The sequence below is a fragment of the Chlamydotis macqueenii genome, chromosome 1, assembly GCF_036417535.1.
Source record: "Chlamydotis macqueenii isolate bChlMac1 chromosome 1, bChlMac1.mat, whole genome shotgun sequence".
NCBI lineage: Eukaryota > Metazoa > Chordata > Aves > Otidiformes > Otididae > Chlamydotis > Chlamydotis macqueenii.
In genome coordinates this window covers 203,939,795-203,960,851 of record NC_141556.1, presented here as the reverse complement: position 1 = coordinate 203,960,851, position 21,057 = coordinate 203,939,795, and the positions used below count along the sequence as shown (strand labels likewise).

Genomic DNA, 21,057 nt, shown 5'->3' with positions numbered 1-21,057 from the left:
TTTGCATGCTCCTACGTGGCCTAATTTAGGCTAATTTAGCATGCAGTGTTGAAATCAAGTCCTGTGCACTTCAGCAGCAACTCATGTGGATGCTTGGTAGAGAGGATCCACCAGTTGCCCTGCGGTCTGGGGCTGGTCACCATTTCCTCCCAGTGTCACGGCATGAAGAGCCTGCGGTGATGCTGGGGAGAGGCCAAGGAGACCCTAGTACAAGGTGAAACCCAACCCCATGGATGTGGGCTCGTTCGAGCCAGGAGTGGGCACCTGGTCCCCGCTTGTTGTGGCACACGGCACACTGTCACTGCCTGCCACCCTCCTGCTGCTCGTGGCCTTTCGTCTCTGTCCTGGAGGCTGGTGGTGGCCATGCTCCCTGCCATGCCGGTCATGGGGGGCACCAAGTTGTCTCCCCGTGCTCCGTGAGGCCGGCGAGGGACTCGGCATGGCTCGGGGTCAGCCCAGCCCATCTGGGGCTGCCCACCCTTAATCCAGGCATAACCCTTTCCCAGATCCCAGGGGGCATCCCATGGGGGTCACACATCCCCATGGGGACGCAGGGAGACTGTCCCATGGACACCTGGTGTGGGCACATGAGCATCCCTGTGACACGGTCCCTGGTCTGCCACTGCCCTTCGGTCCCGGGGTTTCTCTGGCAGGGGGCTGGGTTTCGGGGCGAGCTGTTGCGGGAGCAGGAGGCGGCGGATGTGCAGCTGGACGGCAGCGCAGCCGTAGCGGCCTGGGGAGGATGGCCAAGGTGCAGGTCTGGGGAATCACCAACACAGACAAATGCCTTCAGCTTTGGTTTTCCATGGGGAACCAGCTGGAGAGGCGAGGTCGGGGTGCAGGGGAAGCCTGGGATCCCCAAGGAGCAGGGCCATCCTCCACTCGCGCTGGGTATCCCCGTGTGAGTGCTCACACCATGCCCTGCGTGAAGGTGCAGGGACCAAAATCAGGGCTGGGCTCACTTGTGGAGGGCACTGTCCTGCCCCGCTGCTCACCCCTTCTGTGGGAACTTTAGAAAGTCAAGCAGGAACCCTGCAGCAGCCCACGGCTTTGAGGAGCGTTGCAAGGTTTTTCTCTCTTTCCTTGGGTGCTGGTGGCGTCGTCGCCCTCCCTCCAGCGCGGAGCGGCACCAGTGCCCAGAGGTGACAGCCGCAGTGCCCGTAGGGGGACGGGAAGCTTTGCCAGGACCCGACAGGAAAGGTATTTCCAGTATTTGTAAACTGCTATTGAAAGCAAATAAATAAGCAAGCACGTTATGTATTTACCAATCTAGTTTTTGGTTTTTTTTTTTTTTAATTGTGATTATGTATATTGTTCAGGGCGGATGAAGCTGAACCAGCCAAAGATGGCAGTAGCGAACGGCCGTGCTGTGACAGCCCTGGGTCACAGCCCTCCTCGGGGCACACACTACCTCTAGCAGAACTGGAAATGGGTTTTTAGGGTATTTTGGGGGGTTATTTCCATTGTAGGGCGAGGACAGGCCAGCTGGGCATCCAGCAGCAGGAGAATTAAGACACATCCAAACCACCCCCATCTGCTTGTGTGAACTCATTTTGTCTCTCTGGAGGGGAGATGAGCATCTCTCCCAGGACAGCCCCCCTCAGTGAGCCCTCAGCCCTATGCCACCTTTTTCGGGGGCTGGACGGGGCAGATAGCCAGGCTGCAGGGGCTCAGGGCAGTTCAGCACCCGAGCAGCACACCTTACCTCTCCCCTTCGCATTTCCTTTTGGTTTTACAGCTCTCGCTCGCTTCTGCTCTGGGGCTCACTCAGGGCTCCCTGGGAGGGAGCGGCTCCTGGTGCATCCCACTGCCCGTGGCCTTCACGAAACGAGTTTCTAAGGGGAAGGTGACTGGCCCTGTATCAAAAGGGAACATCATGATGCCTGTTACCCCATCCTTCATCACTGATGTCTGCCTGTTAGACATCCCCGTCGGCAAGCGCTATATATTTTTCAGGACCTATTTTAATATAGATTAAATAGAATTATCATCTCTATCTATATACAAATAATCTAAATATTAAATAATACATAGATTAAAAATGAAGACACGGACATGGAGGAGAACAACACTTCCAGGACTGGATCTCATCCCAAAACACAGGATGCCCTGCTCCAAAGATGTGTTCCCACCATGAAGCAAACAATGCATCAAACAGGAGACAGGTTTTATTAATTTTATTTAACCAATGAAATTCCTACTGATAACAATGAAAGTAATTTCAGCAAGTATAAATGCGATACAGTTTTAAACAAACCCCATTGTTCCGTACCTATAAATAGATTTTTCAAAACCTCATAAAAAGTGCAGATTTATGAATTGCTGTTAAAATGTTAATACACGATTCCTTTTTTTAAAAATGCATTTTTGTCTCTTAACTCACAAAAAAAAAAGTTCCTTCTGCATCTGTTCAGATAAATTCAAGTCGGGTAACTTAAAAACTAACAAAAGTCACACACACGAAAAAAAAATCCATCCCACTAGGTCAGTCTGTCCTCTGCAAAGAAAAAAAAAAACCAACAAAAAAACCCCAACCAGCAACAACAGAAAAAAAAAATGATAAAAGCTGCTGTGGAAACCCACAGTGAGCTCCTAGCAGCTGCCTCACCTCGCAGGCAAACCTCCTGTGAAAGCACGGAGCCTGCGGCATCTCTCCGGAGCCCAGGGCAGGTGGTGGCCCAGGAGGGAGGGCAGGTGATGTGCCACCCGCCCGCGGGATGCTGCAGGGACCCTGGGACCCACCGAGCTACTGCACTTCCCCGCTTCGAGGTGGTGGGAAGGAGAGGCAGGATCAGAGCTTTGTCCTTAATTCTCCGTCCCAAAACACCGGTGTGGCCGGAGCAGGAGGTAAGAAGCTGACAGCTGCTGGGCTGGGTACAATTTAGCCCCTGTCCAGAGGGTGAGAGGTGGGAGATGCAACGAAATGCAATGAAACCCCCCGGGCACTGCCCTGCCCACTGCCCCAGCCTGCGGGCAAGGGGGCTCAGACCCACAGCTGCCAGTGGGGAGCCTACGCCGCTTCTTACCCCCCACATGCTGGGCTCTGCAGACAGCAAATCAAGGGCTAATTTTTGCACTCGGGAGAGGCTTGGAAGCTTTTTGGCTGCAGAAACACTGCGCCCACGTTTTCGGTCCAGCGGCTGGTCCGTCCATCCCTCCCACGGCAGCAAGACTCACGTTCCCCAGATCGTGGGGTCAGCCAGTGGCAGGCTGACAGGCACGGAGGGGGCTGAAACACACACCAGACCCTGGCCTTCCCAGAGTTTGGGTCCAACTGCGGCCAAACCCAGGGCGGCCGTGCAGCTCGGACCGTGCTTTTCGCAGAGCGGGGCTCAGCTCACCCACTGTGGAGGGAGGTCTGCCGGCGCACCTCCCTGTGCTTACAGTGGTATTTTGTCTACAGCAGGGTCTGTTTAGCAAGAGCAGTTTAAAGTGGCTATGTTTATCAAGTTTGCTACTTTATGAATTAAAAAAAAAAAAACAACAACAAAACAAAAAACCAAACCCCAACAACTATAAATACAAAGACTCTCACACACCAGACACTTGCAGCCTGCGTGACTCATAAACCGCATCAATATTCTGTTAAAAAGCTTATTCTACTTAAAACTATACATAGTACAAGAGACCGAAAAGTGGCAGTCGTGTACGGGCACGCTGCCTGCCCCAGGGTGGCCCACAGTCAGGTGCTTCCTAAAAAAAAATCAAGGAGTTACAGTAACACGGCACAGGACTGCAAAGCCCATCACAGCTTCTGCTTACACTGCGTACGAAGTACCAGGGGGAACACAAAAAAGAACTGGTGTTAATACTGATGGATTAAAGAGGAACTATAAAGATCAAAACAGACGTTCACAGCATGCTACATATATTGCTCACAAACTTTTTCTTTCTTTTTTTTTAAAAAAAGGCTAATACAAAACAAGGAGTTGGCCGTCTGATTTTCAGTTATGTTGGAGAGAAAGATAAAGCATATACATTCATCGTGTGGCTTTCCAGCAAAAGGAGAAAGGGGTAAACCCGAGAGATTTCAAGTTTACAGAATTCCTATTTTTTTAAGCTACAGTTTATATCCAGTTCTGGTCACAGTTGCGAAAAGATTTCTGACTGTGTCGCCTCGTGGAGTCCAAGGGCTGTAGCCTAATTATTATTATTTTTCCCCTAAAAGCGGCCGCATGTCCCAGCACCCTGAGCGGGCTGCTCCTGCAGCCACCCGGGCACGTGGCAGCCGGGCTGGAGGGAAGAGGTTTGGGTCTGGCGGTATGACGTGAGCGTGAAGTGGGGAATGAGAAACAGTTTTGGAGTGTGCTGTTTGGACCTGCTGCTGTCGCTGCCCCCCACACCCCTCAGCTGGAGACACAGTGCTTGGCGATTCACCCATTTTGTCTGAAGACCTCCTTCAAAGCGCTGATGGAGGCAAGAAAATGGAATTTAACAGCAGCGCATTTTTCTTGGGCAGACATGAACTCCATCCATGGAGTAAGAAAAGAGTCCCAGCTCGTCCTACAGCAGCCCTCCGCACCTCAAAAGGAGGCACCTCTCACCATCTCCCCACACAGACACACACAAGAACCTCTCAGACACATCGGTGAAGTTTCTTCAACTAACCAACATGTCAACTCCTCCTGCGCTGGTTGTGTCCCCTCGAGAGCACATGTGATATGTACCTTCTGATGCTGACAGCGTGGCTTGCTCCCCACAATTAGTATATTAATTGGCATCTTCAATACCACCTCTAACTACTGTTGGGAACAAGAGCAGAATTCAGATTTCTATTTTCCACAAGCCCTGATGATACTCAGCACCGGTAGGAACACCCAACCCTGCCTATGCTTCCAGCAGCCACAGAGCGCGTTTGGGTTTATTGCATGGATAAGTGAAAAAACCCAAATCTGCTTGTTCCAGAGTCCAGCCGCGGTCTGCTCGCCTGCAAGGCACCCAAGGAGCTGCAGACCCAACGGCCCTGTAAAGCCTGCTCGGCACAAGAGGGCCTCAAATCCCCCATCAGATGTCCCTCAAAGAAACCTGCACGGCTGAACAGCTCAAGCGTGGGGAGTTTTGCCAAAGAAGGCGTTTCCTTAGTGGATCCACTGGATTATCACTGTAACTCCAGAGATGGGATCTGATACACTACGGCAAACACTACCTCAATGTTGCAAACAAGTACTGAGTGTCATCCTTTTGAACCAGATTTAGGATCTTCCTGTCCAGAAATAACCTAATGCAGCAATTCAGTGTTTCTGAACAGGAGAAAGACCCTCTGAACGCAACAGCAAATGATGATACAGGAAGCTGGCACTGTTTTACAGGGTAAGGCTAGGAGATGTCCCTGCGTGACTGCTAGGGGTTGAGTTAGGAAGGTAGGAAGCACTTGATGCAGATCTGTGGTGGCAGATTAGAAAATAAGAATTTTTGCCCCTGATGAGCAACAGAAGGATTAAATGTCTCCAAGAGAGACCTGATGTGTGTTGGGGGAGCAGCAGCATGACCGCGTGCCAGGACACATGCTCTAAGAGATACATTAACACTGATCAAGATGCTCCTACGGCTTCCTCATACTACTGTGCTCTCTCCATCTCCCACACCTGTGATCTATGCAGCAGGTATAAAATGCTAAATTCATTGTCATTTGGAGACAAAAATTTTCATTTACAACTCCGAAACATGGAAAAGCTGGTGGATGCATCTCTTCAGACAAACACAGTGCTGGGGGACATTAGAGAGAACAAATCTGAAGTTCAGACAGTGAAAACTGGCATTTCTGTCCAGCTCTGGGAATGATCACTAACGACAAACCAATTCTTACAGCTTTATATTCAGATCAGCTCCGGGAAAGTTCATTTACAATGAATCTACTCCCCTCTCCCTCCATTTTGTGCAACATCACCCCTTATTTACAGGAGAAGGACACAAACCTCCAAGGAAAGTAATTGAAAGAACATAACTTGAAATCAAGAAGATCTGGAGTATTTCTTTCTGGCCAAAACTTCTCAGTCCAGGCACAAGCTATCCACCTGCTATTGCCAATAAATCTTTTCTTAGAGGTTAAATAATCCAGCTCTTCTAAAAGGGAGTCCAAACTTTGGAACATGAGCCTGAAATACGTGCCTACGTTCATGGAAAACACACATGCATGAGAAACACCGAGAACCTGTTCTGCAAGAGCAGCAGCTTACAGTTTAACTGCTTTGGGAAAGATTTCTCTAAGCCTATATTAAGTCCCCAAAACAATCCATTTCATTAACAATTGCTGCAAATCACATGGATCTGCTACACATTATTCCATTAATCTCTATGGAAACCGATTTTATTCTGTTGAATTTAGGTGACTAACTATCTTTAGAAGTCTGACTCAAAAATGCAAGTGGGCACCTTGTAGGATTTTGCTAAGTGCCTAGGTGCTTAAATTCCCATTGAAACTTAGGCAACTAGCTGCTTTTTCCAAATCCCATTAAAACATCTATCTGCATCACTATGAACAAAAATACTTTTGAAGAATTTGGTGCTTTTACCTTCTGCACTTAATTAACAGAGAAGCAAAATGTTTTCCTTTTTGTTCTCTTCTGATCTGTTCTAAATTTATAGAGATCTATGTTTAGAATTGTTTACCATCACTGATTTTCCTGTCTTTAAAGTTTTTTTAGTACATAGGGAGAGCCGATAGTGGCAGTTCTTTAACTCTTAAAGCTGAAAGTACATCCTTTTCATTTTAGCCAAGGTTTTAGGACAAAGAAGATATGTTTCAGTTCAGTCTTCATGAAAACAAATCCATCGACAGCTCACTGAAATTCTCACAGGATACCACAACACTGCCTTCCGTAGCTATCTGCACAAACTGTACCCGAGTTTAAACTGGTTTCTGTTCCGGTATGATGGCACTCTTGGGATGTTTGGCTGCAGGCAGTGTGTTCTGGGAAATGCAAATACTTTCTCCAGTTGGCACCTTTTTCACTTCTCTTCATTACAAAAAAAAATGGAGCAGTTTCAGCAAGAATGTACTCTATGGCACCAAAGATTTGAAGCTATTCTGCAATGATAAGAAGCTGTCCATGCTCAAAAGCTCTGTTCCCTACTCACAGCGTTCCCTGCGCTGGCTGGTAATTTGTGCCTGCCAAGCTGTCTCTTCAGCAGACAGGAGACTGTACAGTTTGTTTTCATGTTGGTCACGGCTGGGATTTTGTGGACTAACATTAATGCCGGTAGTATCTATTCCAATAAAGAAACACAGAGGGAGAGCATCGACACTTCCAACGACTACGATACTCTTGAGAATAATATTAATGAACAAAGTGTTAAGATTCACATTCATGAGTGCTTTAACAATGCAAAAAATCCAAGAACACTTGCACATTAAAATTTGGCACAGTGTGAGCCTAAAGTGTGCATAAAGTGTATGGTAGAGTTGTCTGACTTTAAAAACCTATACTGAACAAACACCTATGAAAAATCATAGATTTGAGTATAAAAACTAGGCTATAAATTGTTACACTGTAAATGCAATACTTTGAAAAAAAATGCCACGTGGAAAACATTTCCAGAAGTTTCAAGTTTGCATTTAATATTAAAAAAAAAAAAAGAGAAACAGCAAACTAGTTGTACAATGACATTTCCTACGGTGGAATGTCTTGCAGGCCATATGTGATTTGATATGGCACCTTACCAAAAAAAAAAAAAAAAAAATCACTGCTTTACTACAAATGTTATGAAGCAATTCCTTTATGGTTTCTGTATTTCAAATCTGCTCATGTACTTTGCTCAGAAGGCATTTGAGCTGGCAAGTATATTTCGTAAGGAAAGAAGTAAAGGCACTCATGTTTCCAAACGTAAAAGTCAACCTACTCTAAGAGTCTTTGCTTTTTTGAAGGGAAACTAAGCCATCCTATTAGATACCCAAATCTAGTTTCACCTCCTTTCCAGAGCTCAACTGTGCTTCTTGAGAACTACTTGACTTTTTGAAGCAAAGGAATTTAAAGTACTACTGTACAGTTCCCATCACTTGAAAAAAAGCAAAAGTATTGCATGAAAACTTCTCTCAGCAGAACTGTTCTATGCACAAAAGGCATTAGGCATGGCCACCACAGCCACAAGAGGGAGGAAAAAGGATCAAAACAACTTAGAAAGTTAATCTAAGTTTATACATATGAGCATCTCAAAACTTTTGAGAAATCTTTGCAGTTAGCTGTACAAGATAAATAAATCTGATGTTCTACCCAACGCTCTCCCTAGAAGAGAGTCTGATGCTGTCTACTGGGTAGTTTTCTAAATAGCCAGCGTCACATTAAAAAAAATAAATTACTGATTTCTTCCTCAAAAGGTTTTCACATGCAGAGTCTGCAGTTTGAAAGTGCAGAAAAGTGTACAATCATTTAGCTTTCCAATCTGGAATAGACAGATAAAGCGAAAAAACCAACATGCGAAGTCACAGCAAGGTATCAGGAAAAGAGAAAACTAACTTCAGTAGCGTACTGGTCCGTGATTTCGTCAATGAAAAGTGTTAAAATATGACTGAGAGTATTTTTTTCAATTATTCTGCAATCACCAATGGAAAAAAAAAATCCTGTATTAACTTCTACAACCCAATGAAACATTAAAAATAAACCTATCCAGTTAGTTTTGAATGTATGCAACAGAAGTAAGGGTCACCCTCCTCAAAGAAACATGGAAAGTCCAAACCAACAGACAAAAGCTGAAGCAGTGACAACTTGCATCCTACCGGGTAAGTTTAAGCATCTCTTTAGGCACTTCACTGGTTCATTAAATGCAATACAAAATAAAGCTATAAATATCAACATTTTGTGCTCTTAAAAATTAGTCAAAAGCAACAGAAACCAGCACAAAAGTGTGACATTTTTGGCAGCTTATTTCTTCCCTTCCCCAATATTACTGGTTGTCCAAGAATGCTTTGTTTTGGGGATGCTTTGGCATCTCAGTGTCAGGTTGTCTTAAGCCATAAAAGCTAAAACAAAACTGCTAGGCCTTAGACAATAAAGAAATTTGGTTTTAAAATTTCTTTATGGCTATATAAGAAGGACACTTTAGCAGTGGCATGACAGGGAAAAAAGCTTGCTTTCTTTTTAAATATTGCACTTTTCTTTTGTTCACTCACACTAATGCATAGAAACTTTTTAAACTTTGAATATTACAATTTCATGCTATGAAAAAGTTATGGGAAATAAATTTCTATACATCCAATATGAAAGAACAGGTATGCTAGCCTTCCTTTACTTTCCTTAGTTAAAACATTGAGAAAGAAGAGAGTGCAAAAAACCCCACAACCCTATTTTTGGTCAGCCTGTGTATTAACTTTGTAGGTGCCAACTAAACAAATTGCAACATGTGATGAGCATGGATCCTGTAAGGACAACTGAGGGTGACTGTCAGTAAAATAAGATTATGCATGATTGAAACACAGTAAGTGCGGCTGAAATGGCAAATCGTGAGGCCTCTTCTCTTGGGAAGCGGCACGACAAAGCAGGTGAGTTTTGCACTTCAGTAGCATGCTGTAGGATTTATCATGATTAATTTCACATTAAAGTGTGCTCAATGTTTGCACCCACATCTCGCATCACCTTCAATTGCTGTAGTAAGACAGTGACTGGCAAGCAGTCTCCAGGAGACACAGAAGAAATCCAGTGGGCAATCCAATGCAACGCAGCCCGCGCGTCTCTGTCACGAGTCACGACGTGGTGGTACATTCTCAGGACAGGCAGAACCGATCTCCTGCTGGACTCCACTAATCTGAAAAATGATTGCTTGGAAAAAGAAGTCTCTAAGCACTTCACTCTGGTGCTTAATGAACAAAGCGCTAGGATTGGATATAATAAAAACAGTTTCAGGATCCTGACCACTGTGCAGAAATCCAGCTGGAAACAACGCAGAGTAGTGCTCCTCAGTGTTACTTTTGTTATCATTAGTAATGTTAAGCATCAAGAAAATAAAACACGTCATTGCACATTACAGCCGTCAAGAAGCACGGCTAAACTTTGACACTAGAGAATTGAATAACCTGATGCTACATCACAAACAGCTTCTGGTGTGTATCTATTTCGAAAGGTCTTTACATACTCCGTAAAAACTCCTTTACTTCTGCCCGGCGAAAGCTTCAGGTCAAGTGACGAGTTATGGCACGAAGAGCATACAGAAGTTCGGCTTGCATACGAGCTTCCATTAGAAGTAGATTGACGTGAACCTGTTAAAAATTAAATCAGCCATTTAGTTCACCCCTGAACGCAACACCATTTATTCATTTAGGCTACAATTTCTAACCTTTAGTAAAGTATCACTGCAAGAAACTGTGTCCTTGCTCCCCATACCCTGCTGCAGGACTCCCGTTCCTCTTGAGACAGCTGTGTAGTAAAACACAGCTAGGCCTGCAAGGACCTAAACAACCTGCTAGGCCTGCAAGGACCTAGCCTCAACTGCTGCTTTAAGCAATCTTTCATCTGAGAAGTCCCAATAAAACCATTAGTGTATCCTAACAGTACTAATTCTTTATGAATTGTATTTTGTCTTCTTCACTACCACCTTCGACCACCACACAGGAGCAGAGAATAGGGAACAGTTTACATGCCAGACAGGCTATCGGGCACACAGGCACTAAACTCTTGTCAGGAAGCATTTAACTTGGATATCTGAAGACACATTGACATTTTTATCGATGAAAAACACCATGAAGATTATATATATATATGACTTAAGGTCTTTTTTTGATCTGCAAATCCCAAGTTTTGGCATAGCTGACCACTTCTGCATTCCGAAGTTTATCCACTTTTCTTTGTCAGTTCAATTTTATGAAGAAGTCACTCAAAATAATAATAATAAAAAAAGAATCAGTATTTCCAGTACACTAAGAAGTATTTTTGTAAAACTGGTATCTTAACACTCAATGAATTAATCTCGTTTGTTTTTCTCTGGCTAAAACCAGTTTGTTTGACAAATACTGTCATTTTTAGGTGTCACCATATTTTCATTTTTAAACAGCATGGGGGTCTCTGTGAAGCCTATTTGGCTGTGAAATACGTACCTTCTCCGAGTGCTTGAACTGACGCCAGTAACTATCGTACATGCGCTTGGTAGTTCTCTCTGGGTAGCAGGTCACTGTCTTTATGTAAACCTTCAGGCTGCGTTCAAGTAACTGATTAACTTCTCCATAATCATAGTCATCATACCTAAATAACACAGGCAATCACTCTGTTGGATATAAGTTTTTAAAAGCATGGTCTTCTGAAGCATTATGTTCTTAAGTTTGGGAACTGGAGCATTTATACATCCTAGAAAATCACCTGTTAACAGAGGAGCTGAAATGCTTAATACTATGATATTGTCTTTTCTGAACAAAGGATACAGGCTGGCTTCAGAGAAGACATTTCTGTAATAATTTCCATCCTGATTCATAATAATTTTCTCCACTGGAAGCAAAAGTTATACTGATAAGCCAGCAAAACCACTCTAACTTCCAAACTGAGGTACCATCTCCACTTTAACACCCAGAGTCTAAACTCCTGCTTTCTACCTGGTTCATTTTTCATTCTGTTTACAGAGTTTAAAATGCACTCCTAAGGCAGGGGATTTTCGTCCGTACCTGATTCCATACATACAGTGGACATAGTTAAATAAAGCTCTTCTTAGCGTAGTTGTATCAACATCTTCATGTGTTGCCATAGTGTTATACGTGAGGTTATATACCATCCGAAACTTCTCATCAAGGAGATGCCCAATATCAGAATAAAGCCTGTTTACAAGGGAAAAGCCATGATTTTCCCAAGTATAGTCCTGCAGAAAGAGAAGGAAATACATAAATGTACAAGTGAAGTGAAGTCTCTGTCTGATCCTCTCTATAGCTCAAGAGGTTTTGTTCTCTGCTAGTTAAAACTTTGTTCTCTTCAAAAAATTTGCATTTTGACTCCTTCATCCATATCACCTGCTCCATTCCCCTGCGCTTCCTGGCAATGAATATCATATTGCAACACCCCACCTCCAGCTGGCTATCATTAGCCTACAGGAGAAAAAACCTCAAGCTTCTCTTGAAGTGTTGAGGTGATTTTCCACTGTTTGCTCTGCCACTCCAACCAGGGCCATTCTATGTGAGGTGGACCTGTAAGTACAAAAACTTAGTCCTCCTGGAGGCTTTGATGCTTAGCTGTGAGCAGAGATGGAGTAATTACTTCCAGCCAGGATGTACAATCATTGGGTAAAGTGCTGAACCGTCCTTGAACAAACTAATAAAATCCATGCTGCTTTAGTCTTAGCACCTGTATTGTAAGGATAAAAACTTGCCTGCTCAATATCAGGAACGGGAAATCTTTGCAGAGCGGTGGCATGGCATCAGCAGTGGAGAACAACCCTACGTCAGAGCAATGTGCAACCACTCTCTGCGCTGCGGTTGTACCGAACATGTTAGTTTGCCCACAGCCTTGGCAAGTGTTCAATCATTCAATCACCAATGCCATCTTTGCCATCGAGGGCATCATCTCAACATCCCTCCTGTGGCTGGCTGTTTTCAAAAGGTACTGCTGGGCAAGAGTCCTCACCCAGGCGCTTCAGAGCACATCTACTGGACTGGCCCCCTGATTAGGCTAGCGAGGAACAGTATGTGGGACAATATTCAGCTGCCTAACAGGCATTCAGTGACATCTGCAACATGCCACAACATCACACATGGCCTCCAGCTGCCAGTCCAAAAGATCGTACGGCTTGTGAGACATGTGCCGTACCTACTGCCCTGTAAAGGTGTCCAGGACACCTGGGGCATCATAAAAGTCTCTGAAAATCAGAAGCCCCAGGAGGGGGTAAATGCTGTTTTTTTAATAGCAGTTGATCCATAACAACAATGAAAAAGGGAAAAAAAAAATAAAGACTTTCTGCTGTGTATGGAATACCTTTTACTGTTTCTCAGTTGAAACCTACACAGATAAAGAGCAATCTTGCTTTATCAAAATAAGGATTAGATTTATTGCAGAGTTTTGGGATGCTACCGCAATTTAAATAGCACTAATAGCAGAGCATTTGGGAGGCTGTGGATATATACTTCTAACTTCTTAAGAGTAGGACGTACTAATAAAGTTAAATTATCAAGGTGATTCCTTTGAATGTAGGCCAGAAGCTGTCCTGTTTATTTAAGAGCAGAGATGTTTTAGTTCCCATTTCTACTTCCATAAAGCTTTTTTCCATGGCAGCCTGCTGCTCCTAAAGTAGTTAAACAGAATGTTTGATTTATAGGCACTGACTCTGCCTTATTCTTTTTGGCAATATCTACCCACTTCAGGCTCATATAAAGACCGCAGAGTAAATCACCGCGAGCAGCAGACACTGCTGTATAGCTGAATAAATTTTCTGAGAGTGATCATGGATTCCTTAGTTTACAGTCTTAGATACATCTGCTCACCATGGAGTTTTCCTGCACCTAGTGTTTTTTTTTTAGTTGAAGTTCTCTGATTTGGTTTAAGATTTCTTTCATTGCCTGCAATTCATTACTGGACTGCTGATTAACCCACTCTGTAAGCTGGAACAGAACCGTCTCAAATGTCCCTCCTGTTACACATATTTTGAAGTCCATGAGTCTGGTCATGGAAAAAGATACCAATATGTAAGACAAAGTATAGGTAAAACGTACATGCTGTTCTTTCAACAGCACTAAAAAAAATATACTCAAACATAGCCAAAACTTCAGTAATCACATTTAGGAACTCCTTTTCTTTCCTGACATTCAAAGCCCAGTGATTTTGTGCATACATGAGAATGATACTCACTAAATTGCTCTTACAGACATATATACATCTAGGCATTGATAATCACTGGACACAGAGTACTTGATAAAATAACAGGAATAAAGAGTTCTTCCAGTGGATTTTTTTTTTCTGCAACATCTGGAGGGACAGGAAAGAAATTATTTCCTTTCTACCTTTCATTTTCACTTCAGATTTAGCTATATGCTTTAGTTTTCAAACATTAATTCTGATAATGACTGGAATAAGACTGAAAGCTAAGCATTCCCTTGTCTGAGAAAGCATAAATGTAAACATGAGTCTAGTAAAAGACTCATCTCAGGTAGATTTATGCTTAATTTAATGTTATTTAAAGTTATATCTTTAAATAAATAACTTTAAGTTATTTAATGGACCAGGACAAGAAAAGGAACATGCAACAAACATGCCCCACTACAACTGCTTTACGCTGTTTGCCCTGTAATGAGATATACAAACATTCTTTGAGTGAATGGACTTTAAAGGGAAGGTACCTGAGCTCTGAATGTTGGCAGATGGTCCTCTCCTCGCCTTGCAAAGTCTTTGTACCCAAACCCAGGATCTTCAATATAGCGGGAGACATCCGTAGAAACTATTTCATCATCAAACGCTGTGAATAGAACAGCAAGATGCTTTGCTTTAGGCAAGCAGATGAGCTAGCACCAACTTCCAACTACCACTCTACTACAGGACTACAGAACAATTTTAGAAGTGGTGCAAAGGAAAAGAGTGCTACAAAGGAAAGAAATATTTCAATCCCAATCTGCTTGTATGGGACCCATCCCTTTCACTGAGCCAACTAAATGTCAGCCTACACCAGATATCTGACACACTTCTACAAAATGAGAAGAGACGGGCTAAACTTCTGTCTGGAGGTGTGCTTTTCTCTCTGTTGACTTCTGAGGGAGGCTAGGTATCTTAAATCAGGAAGATGAATCCCGTTAGTAAAGTAATTGTGCTAGGATAAAACTGTACCCTCGACAACAGAATTGCTATGCAGAGCAGGTACGGTGGCAGGAATCACACCAGCTCTGGTTTATAACCCAGAGTATGAGCAATCAGAAAGCAATGCAACAATCCACGTGTAAATACCAGTTGCAGATTACATGAAAGCAAAGAGCTCTACAGTACATCAGACTAAAATTCTGCCAGAAGGTCTAGTAACTAAGCATCTTCAAAGAGCTCCAAAACAAGTCACTAAGCAAGTGCAGGCTCTCTATCAGGAATCAATCTTTCCCTCCCGAATAAACAGGTGGCTTGATTGTGTAACTACCTCTGCAGAAGTTGACTACTGCACAGCTGACTGCATTTGACCCTGATGTTAAAATCCTGGCTCGCTTCCACTTGCATTGACAGAACAGTTTCCATATGTCCACTGTTAGCACCTTGAAAAGTCAGTTCAACTAAGAATTGCAGAAGTGCTCTATCTCCTCTTTGCCTCATTAAACAATCAAAACATAACGGTGTAGGAAGAAGCTCTCATAGCATCTGCTACAGCAAATCCACAGTGAATAAAAAACCTGCACATGTACACTCCTCTCCCCTGACAGGGACTGAATTTCATGAAAGGGTGAAGGCCCAACACATATAGACTCCTCAACTCAAACCAGCAAAGAGGGAGGAAAGTCAACAAAACTATCAGCAATCCCACCAAAAAATACCTTCTGTCCCAAACAACACTTCTTCCTTATACGCTTGAAGTTGCAGAAACTCATGGAGTCCCAATTTGACAATGAAACTGCAGTGGGTGTCAGTTTGTCTGCACTGTTGATACTGTCTGGCCAAAGAAAAACAGAAGGAGAACGGGCAAGGTCCATTTCCCAAAATCCAGCCATGACATTGCCGGATGTATTTTCTTTCAGAGATTTTGCATGTTCCTAGAGAGCTACAAAACAATTCCTCTGCTGATCCACAGTATGTTCTTCCTCCCTTTTGGGCACAGAAACTTAGATACCTTTAAACCGAGATCTAAATTCACACAGAGCAGTGTCGGTAAAATGTGAAGCATTTCTTCTTCTTAAAAAGACACAAGCTTCCATCTTCAAGTAGCCTCTACTATGAGGATATGGTTGCAGATTCTGATTATCTTAATTGTATTATTCCTTCAAACACTTTATTTGGAAAAAATCTCTTGCTGTCTACAGGAAACAAATTTCATTGTCTGGTTTGTTAGTGCTGAAGGCCTTCAGAGCACATGAAAAACACTGGAAAAGAAGGTTTCAGCTCAGAATTTTGAAAATTCTTTAAAACAAATGCTATGAAATCTCTGTCACAACAAAGGCAGAGGAACAGCACAGCAGTATGATCACTCCAACCAGCAAGTTAGAGGTGTCCTTTCCAGATGTGAAGTAATTCAAATGGTAAAAAGCTGAGTCTCATACCAGTCTATTTCCTGAACTAGACGCACATCTAAAGGCTATTTATGAGGGCCACTGAACTTCTACGCATTGTAGAACCTAAACCTGTGAAATAATACTGAGTATTTACATGAATGAATTAATTTGAAGATACGGAGCACATAAAGAAAGAAATTTACACCCAACATTTTAAAGAAGCCTAAAGGCTTTTTTTTTTCTAATGTATAAAAGCGAGATTTCAAGTAGCAAAAAGGACAGTACTATTTGCCAATCAAGAAATCTTAAGCAGATTAAGCAAGTGACAGGACCACCCTTACAACACTCCTACTAGACCAAGAGCCAGAATAAAGAAACGGACAGGAAAAGTTGTAGTCACTGAACTGGCCTCAAGTGTTCAGTTCTTAAAAAGCACAAACAAAATGGAACTGGAAAATCACAAATACCTCCACTAATTACTAGCAGACTCTCCTTCTTCTCCTTTTCAAAGCGAGTTGCCATCTCTTCCTGAGAGGCCTCCTCATCCTCTTTATCTTCCTGTAACCTCTTCATCCTTTCCATTAAGGCCTCCAGCTCACTTAAAGAATCTGCAATCTGCAAAAACACCATGACATTCTGCAAAATTAGAAGATAGACAGCGGGTGTCATCTTCAGATTTCATGCTTGACAATAAACGTTCTCAAAAGCAGGTAGCAGCAGCAAACACGAAAACTCCAGCCCGAAGGCATTTTGTACACACAGCACAGACAAACAGCTTTCAGACAGTGAGAAGAAGGGAGCTGGAGTGTTACTCTAACCCATGGCAGCAGTCTGCTGCAGTGGGATTAGCAGTGGTTTTGAACGTGGAAACCGTGGTTGCTTATAATATCTATTCCACCATGCACGCGGCTCATGAAAAGCCATCTGTGTGCCCTACATGTATCAGAAAATTAATATTAGGGTAATTTATCTCACTCTACTGTTAACACAAAATACGTTTGTGAAGCAATGCAGTGCAACACTGCAATACAGGAACACAACCTGAGACAGCCAACCAGTGCTTCCTTCTTTTTTTAATTTCTTTTCATTACATGTGACCAAAATAACCATTATGTTGACCCTTTTTGCTGCTTTTGTAAGAAAAACAGGCCACTTTACTAGAAATACATCAAAGTTTGGGGTTCTGTGATCTGCACTTACAGTTCAACTTTTTTTTAGTTCTTCTTTTCCATCTTTTCCTTTTGATTCTGATCTTCTGCCCACAGCTATAAGCATTTTCTAGTACCCTTAACACGCAGCACACCGTCAGCAGCAGCCCTTTGCCCACTACAAATGCAGAATAAGACACCCTGGTGCTTTGAGCTAGCATGTCTTACAGCCCAGAAACTTAAGATCTGAACTGACTGATCCCATGCTCACATTGTACTGCTCATTTCTAACAATATATCTAGTGACTCTGCTCTTAATCCCAATCTTTCATCAAAGGTGATGAAGCTATTCAGCAACTGGCATTAATTCAAGGGCAAAGCATTAAAGAGCCACTTTCAGAAAAAAAATCCTCATTTAATTAACTAGTAATCAAATTTCTCTGTTGGTTGACTCAAGATTGAAACACCAGCATGAAGAATGAAGTCATTTTATTTCAGACATTTCCTCCCAACTACATGGAAGTGTTTCAGAATTGGCCTGTTTCATGATCATAGGCTTTGAAGTAAAAATTATTATGATGATCTGTATTTTTTCCCATTTCTTTTATTTCTTCCCCCCCTGCCATATTAGGAACATGGATGACAGCTCCAGTCAGCGACACACTACCTGAAGAAAGTGGAACTTTAAGCTTTCAACTGAAAGCAAAGTTTTAGCCTTGCCCAATGGGTTGTGAGATGAACTACTGAAATCACACTACCCTGACTACCATCTGCCGTTCCAATGTGGTTTTCAGTAGATTACACTGCAAACTGCTAGAGCCAACCTACAAGTTACGAAACCCAAGCATTCCAGGGAAGTAAGACAAAAACTTTCAAACTATCCTGAAATTTAAACAGGAAAGAACGGAAAAAAAGTTTTCTAATGCAAAACAGAGGCAAGCAAAAGAATCTTCTTGCAACACTAACCCCAAAGTTGCTACTTGTGAGGGATGCATTTTCTATGTTGTTGTCATTGGCAAGATCACAGACACAGAAGTTGTTGACTGCTATAAGTCTGACTCCATTAGACGTATCCGGATCTCTCTCTGGATTAATGCCACTACCAAACACAAAACTCGCCAAGGCATGGTAATGTGCCAACAGGACAACAGCATGCACCAGTTCAGGAAGAGACCAATTATTTTCCCCAGTCTTGACAAGTTTCTGAAATGAGAATTAAAAGAAAAATGTAAACACAGAATTTCTTTTGGCCCCCAGCTTTTCTATAAAACACTATATATTTTAAAAAGGGATCAATTATATATTTTTAAAAGGGATCAATTACTTTCTGCCAATAATATAATATTCCTCTTCCACACAAATTCTCACTGAATTAAAAAAAAAAAAGAGACATTTAATATATTATCTCTTTTCTTTTGGGGTTATTGTAGCCAATGCTATTCCTAAAAAGTAGATCCTGTGGCATTGTCGCACAGAAGAATTTATTGGCTTATTTGATGCTCTAGCACTTCCCTGAATTTTCTTCACTCAGGGTAACGAAGCCTAGTGCTTAGCACTTCTTCTTAAAGGACATTTACTCTATTACAGGGCAGGACGTAACAGGTACCTGAATATGCTCTTTCGTGATTAGCCAGGGCCGGTGCGCAAGGAGTTTGTTTATTTCGTTCAGATTTTTCAGTCTTTGGGGAATGTATTCTAAACCGTTCAACCATTCTGCAATCCCACCAGTCTTCAAGAACTCGTCAACGTGCATATTTATTAGGTAGGAACACTGATGTCTGGCAGCAGCCTGGAACATTTAAACACAGAGGGAAAAGGGCAGCACATCAACGTGTAATCTCATTTTGCTGCAGGTGGAAGACAAGTTACTAACACAAAACAAAAATACAATTTTGTTCCAAAGGGCCATGTTTTATATTGTAAAGCATTTCTATACTGTATGGAGGTTTCTCCAATAAAAATAAGTTTGATTACTATACTCTGAACAGCAGAATCTAATCTAGGTGGGAAGAGATCTCTCGAGGAGATCTGGTCCAACCGCCTGCTCACAGTAGGGCTGACTTAGATCAGCTTGCTCGGAGCAACCTTGTCCAGAAAGGATCTCCATCCTTGGAGACCACACAACCTCCCTCGGCCCCTGCTGCAATGTCTAAACATCCTCATGTAAAAATTGTTTTCCTAGTGTCCACCTGGGATTTGCTGTGACTTCAGTCCACTGCACCTCATCCTACAGCTGTGCACTGATGGTTAAATATCCGGAAACAAGGTTACACAGTTTTAACTTTGTAAAACCTCACTCCCACGGGCATGTGAGAAGTGTTTTGCTGTGGCAAATAGGGAAACATATATGTTACCAATTCTCCCTTCTCACTGAAAACCTTCTGGCTAGACATCCTTTATCCGGATGAAAATCAGCTACAAAAATTCACGCCCTACCAAAGAATCACACTTGTCTCTCCTGTCTAAAGTCTTCCTTTTTTTTTTTTTTTTTTTTTTTTGTTTTTAAATACAAAAGTCAAAGTTGCAGGAGAAAATGCACCATCTGTTGTTACACACCATTATAGCAATGTAGTGCCTATAGGGCAAAGGAAGGGGCCCATCCATGCGCAACATATAGAACTGGCTGCGGAGGAAAGACTCCAGGTACTGAGTATGGATACTCATGACCTGCGTGATGTTGTCCAGGCGACCAGACGTAGAGTATTCTTCCACAAGAAGGTTAGTACGTTCATCCAAACCATTTGCTTGCATAACCTTAAAAACAAGATGAACAAACTTAACAGAGAAAGAGATTTTCCTTGAAGAGAAATATACTGCTGTATGAAAGGTTTGCTTGTGTACAAACTGAAAGGCAATGCTGTAGATCTGGATGTGTATTTGTAAATATCCATGCCTGTATGCCTGTGAATAAACACATACAGATGCTACTTGTATGCTAAGAACTGAAGAACACTTTACACTGTACCTCTGTTATTTTAATACGTTTCTAAGAAAATAAAAAACATTTTTTTCTGTAGATCTTTCCAAAATGGCTAAACTCACAGAGGCTTAGTCAAATCTGTACCGAGAGCTGGAAGTAAGCAAGGGCTAAATGGAAAAGTAAAGTCTTTATGGAAGTCAGCCTGTATAGACACACACCACCCGAGCATTCAGCCCTAAAACCAATTTCAAAATTAATGGAGAGGAACTGGGTTATGTAACCAAATTATAGAAACAGCCTGGCAATCTACCCCTTCTGTGCTTCTATAATTGAAGAGGAGATCAAATGCTAATTTGTCCATAACATTCAAGTATTATTTAGAATAGGAATTTAATGATTTCTTTAAACAAAAGCTGTTCTTTAATTATTCCAACCAATCCAAACCTTGGGCACAAGATGAAATGAAACAGCAAAAGGGTAAGCAGCTCTTGCACTGCACGCCCTGACACAGAATTAGTGCTATTACTCAGCGTTTATCACCAGGAACAGCCATTCTCAAGATGTTCACCACTGACATTACAAGCACAAGACCAGAATACCCACTATTTATTCTGAAACTGCACAGTATTAAACCAGCCAGCTTACCATTGCAAACACCATGAAATGAGAAAACATTTTAGCTGCACATGAAGACAGAAAGTGTCTAAAACCAAGAAGACACAATGTTTTTGCTGAAATACTCTATTTAAAATACGTTTTCCTTCTTTATGATAGGCTGATGAATGGACCGCGTCTCAAATATTTTTCCATCAAATCTGATAAAGAAGTTACAAAGAAACACAAACAACACACTACATTTTCACTTTTCACCACTGTACTTCCCTGTTTTAACTTGCGGGCCCAGAAAGAAAGGG

The 21,057-nt window shown here is 42.5% G+C and overlaps 1 protein-coding gene across 1 annotated transcript; it reads right to left on the bottom strand.

The window, feature by feature from the left end:
* Positions 1–2,162: 2,162 nt before the first annotated feature.
* Positions 2,163–19,923, bottom strand: SESN3 (sestrin 3). The gene is made up of 8 exons (XM_086739623.1): positions 19,780–19,923; positions 18,830–19,012; positions 18,190–18,426; positions 16,543–16,690; positions 14,237–14,352; positions 11,582–11,772; positions 11,024–11,168; positions 2,163–10,189 (listed from the first exon to the last, which is right to left on the bottom strand). The coding sequence occupies exons 1-8, from the start codon at positions 19,885–19,887 to the stop codon at positions 10,103–10,105; spliced, it is 1,215 nt and encodes a 404-aa protein (XP_086595749.1). The 5' UTR covers positions 19,888–19,923; the 3' UTR covers positions 2,163–10,102.
* Between the last annotated feature and the right edge of the window lie 1,134 nt (positions 19,924–21,057).

What these genes read in the sequence shown, in the direction of transcription:
- SESN3 (XM_086739623.1), bottom strand. Translation starts at nt 19,887, where the DNA reads ATGAGTATCCATACTCAGTACCTGGAGTCTTTCCTCCGCAGCCAGTTC. An exon ending in TCACAAGTAGCAACTTTGGG is followed by an intron (nt 16,691 to 18,189) that starts GTTAGTGTTGCA and finishes GTGTTTTTGCAG; the next exon opens with ATTGCAGATTCTTTAAGTGA. An exon ending in TCTGCTAGTAATTAGTGGAG is followed by an intron (nt 14,353 to 16,542) that starts GTATTTGTGATT and finishes TTCTATTCACAG; the next exon opens with CGTTTGATGATGAAATAGTT.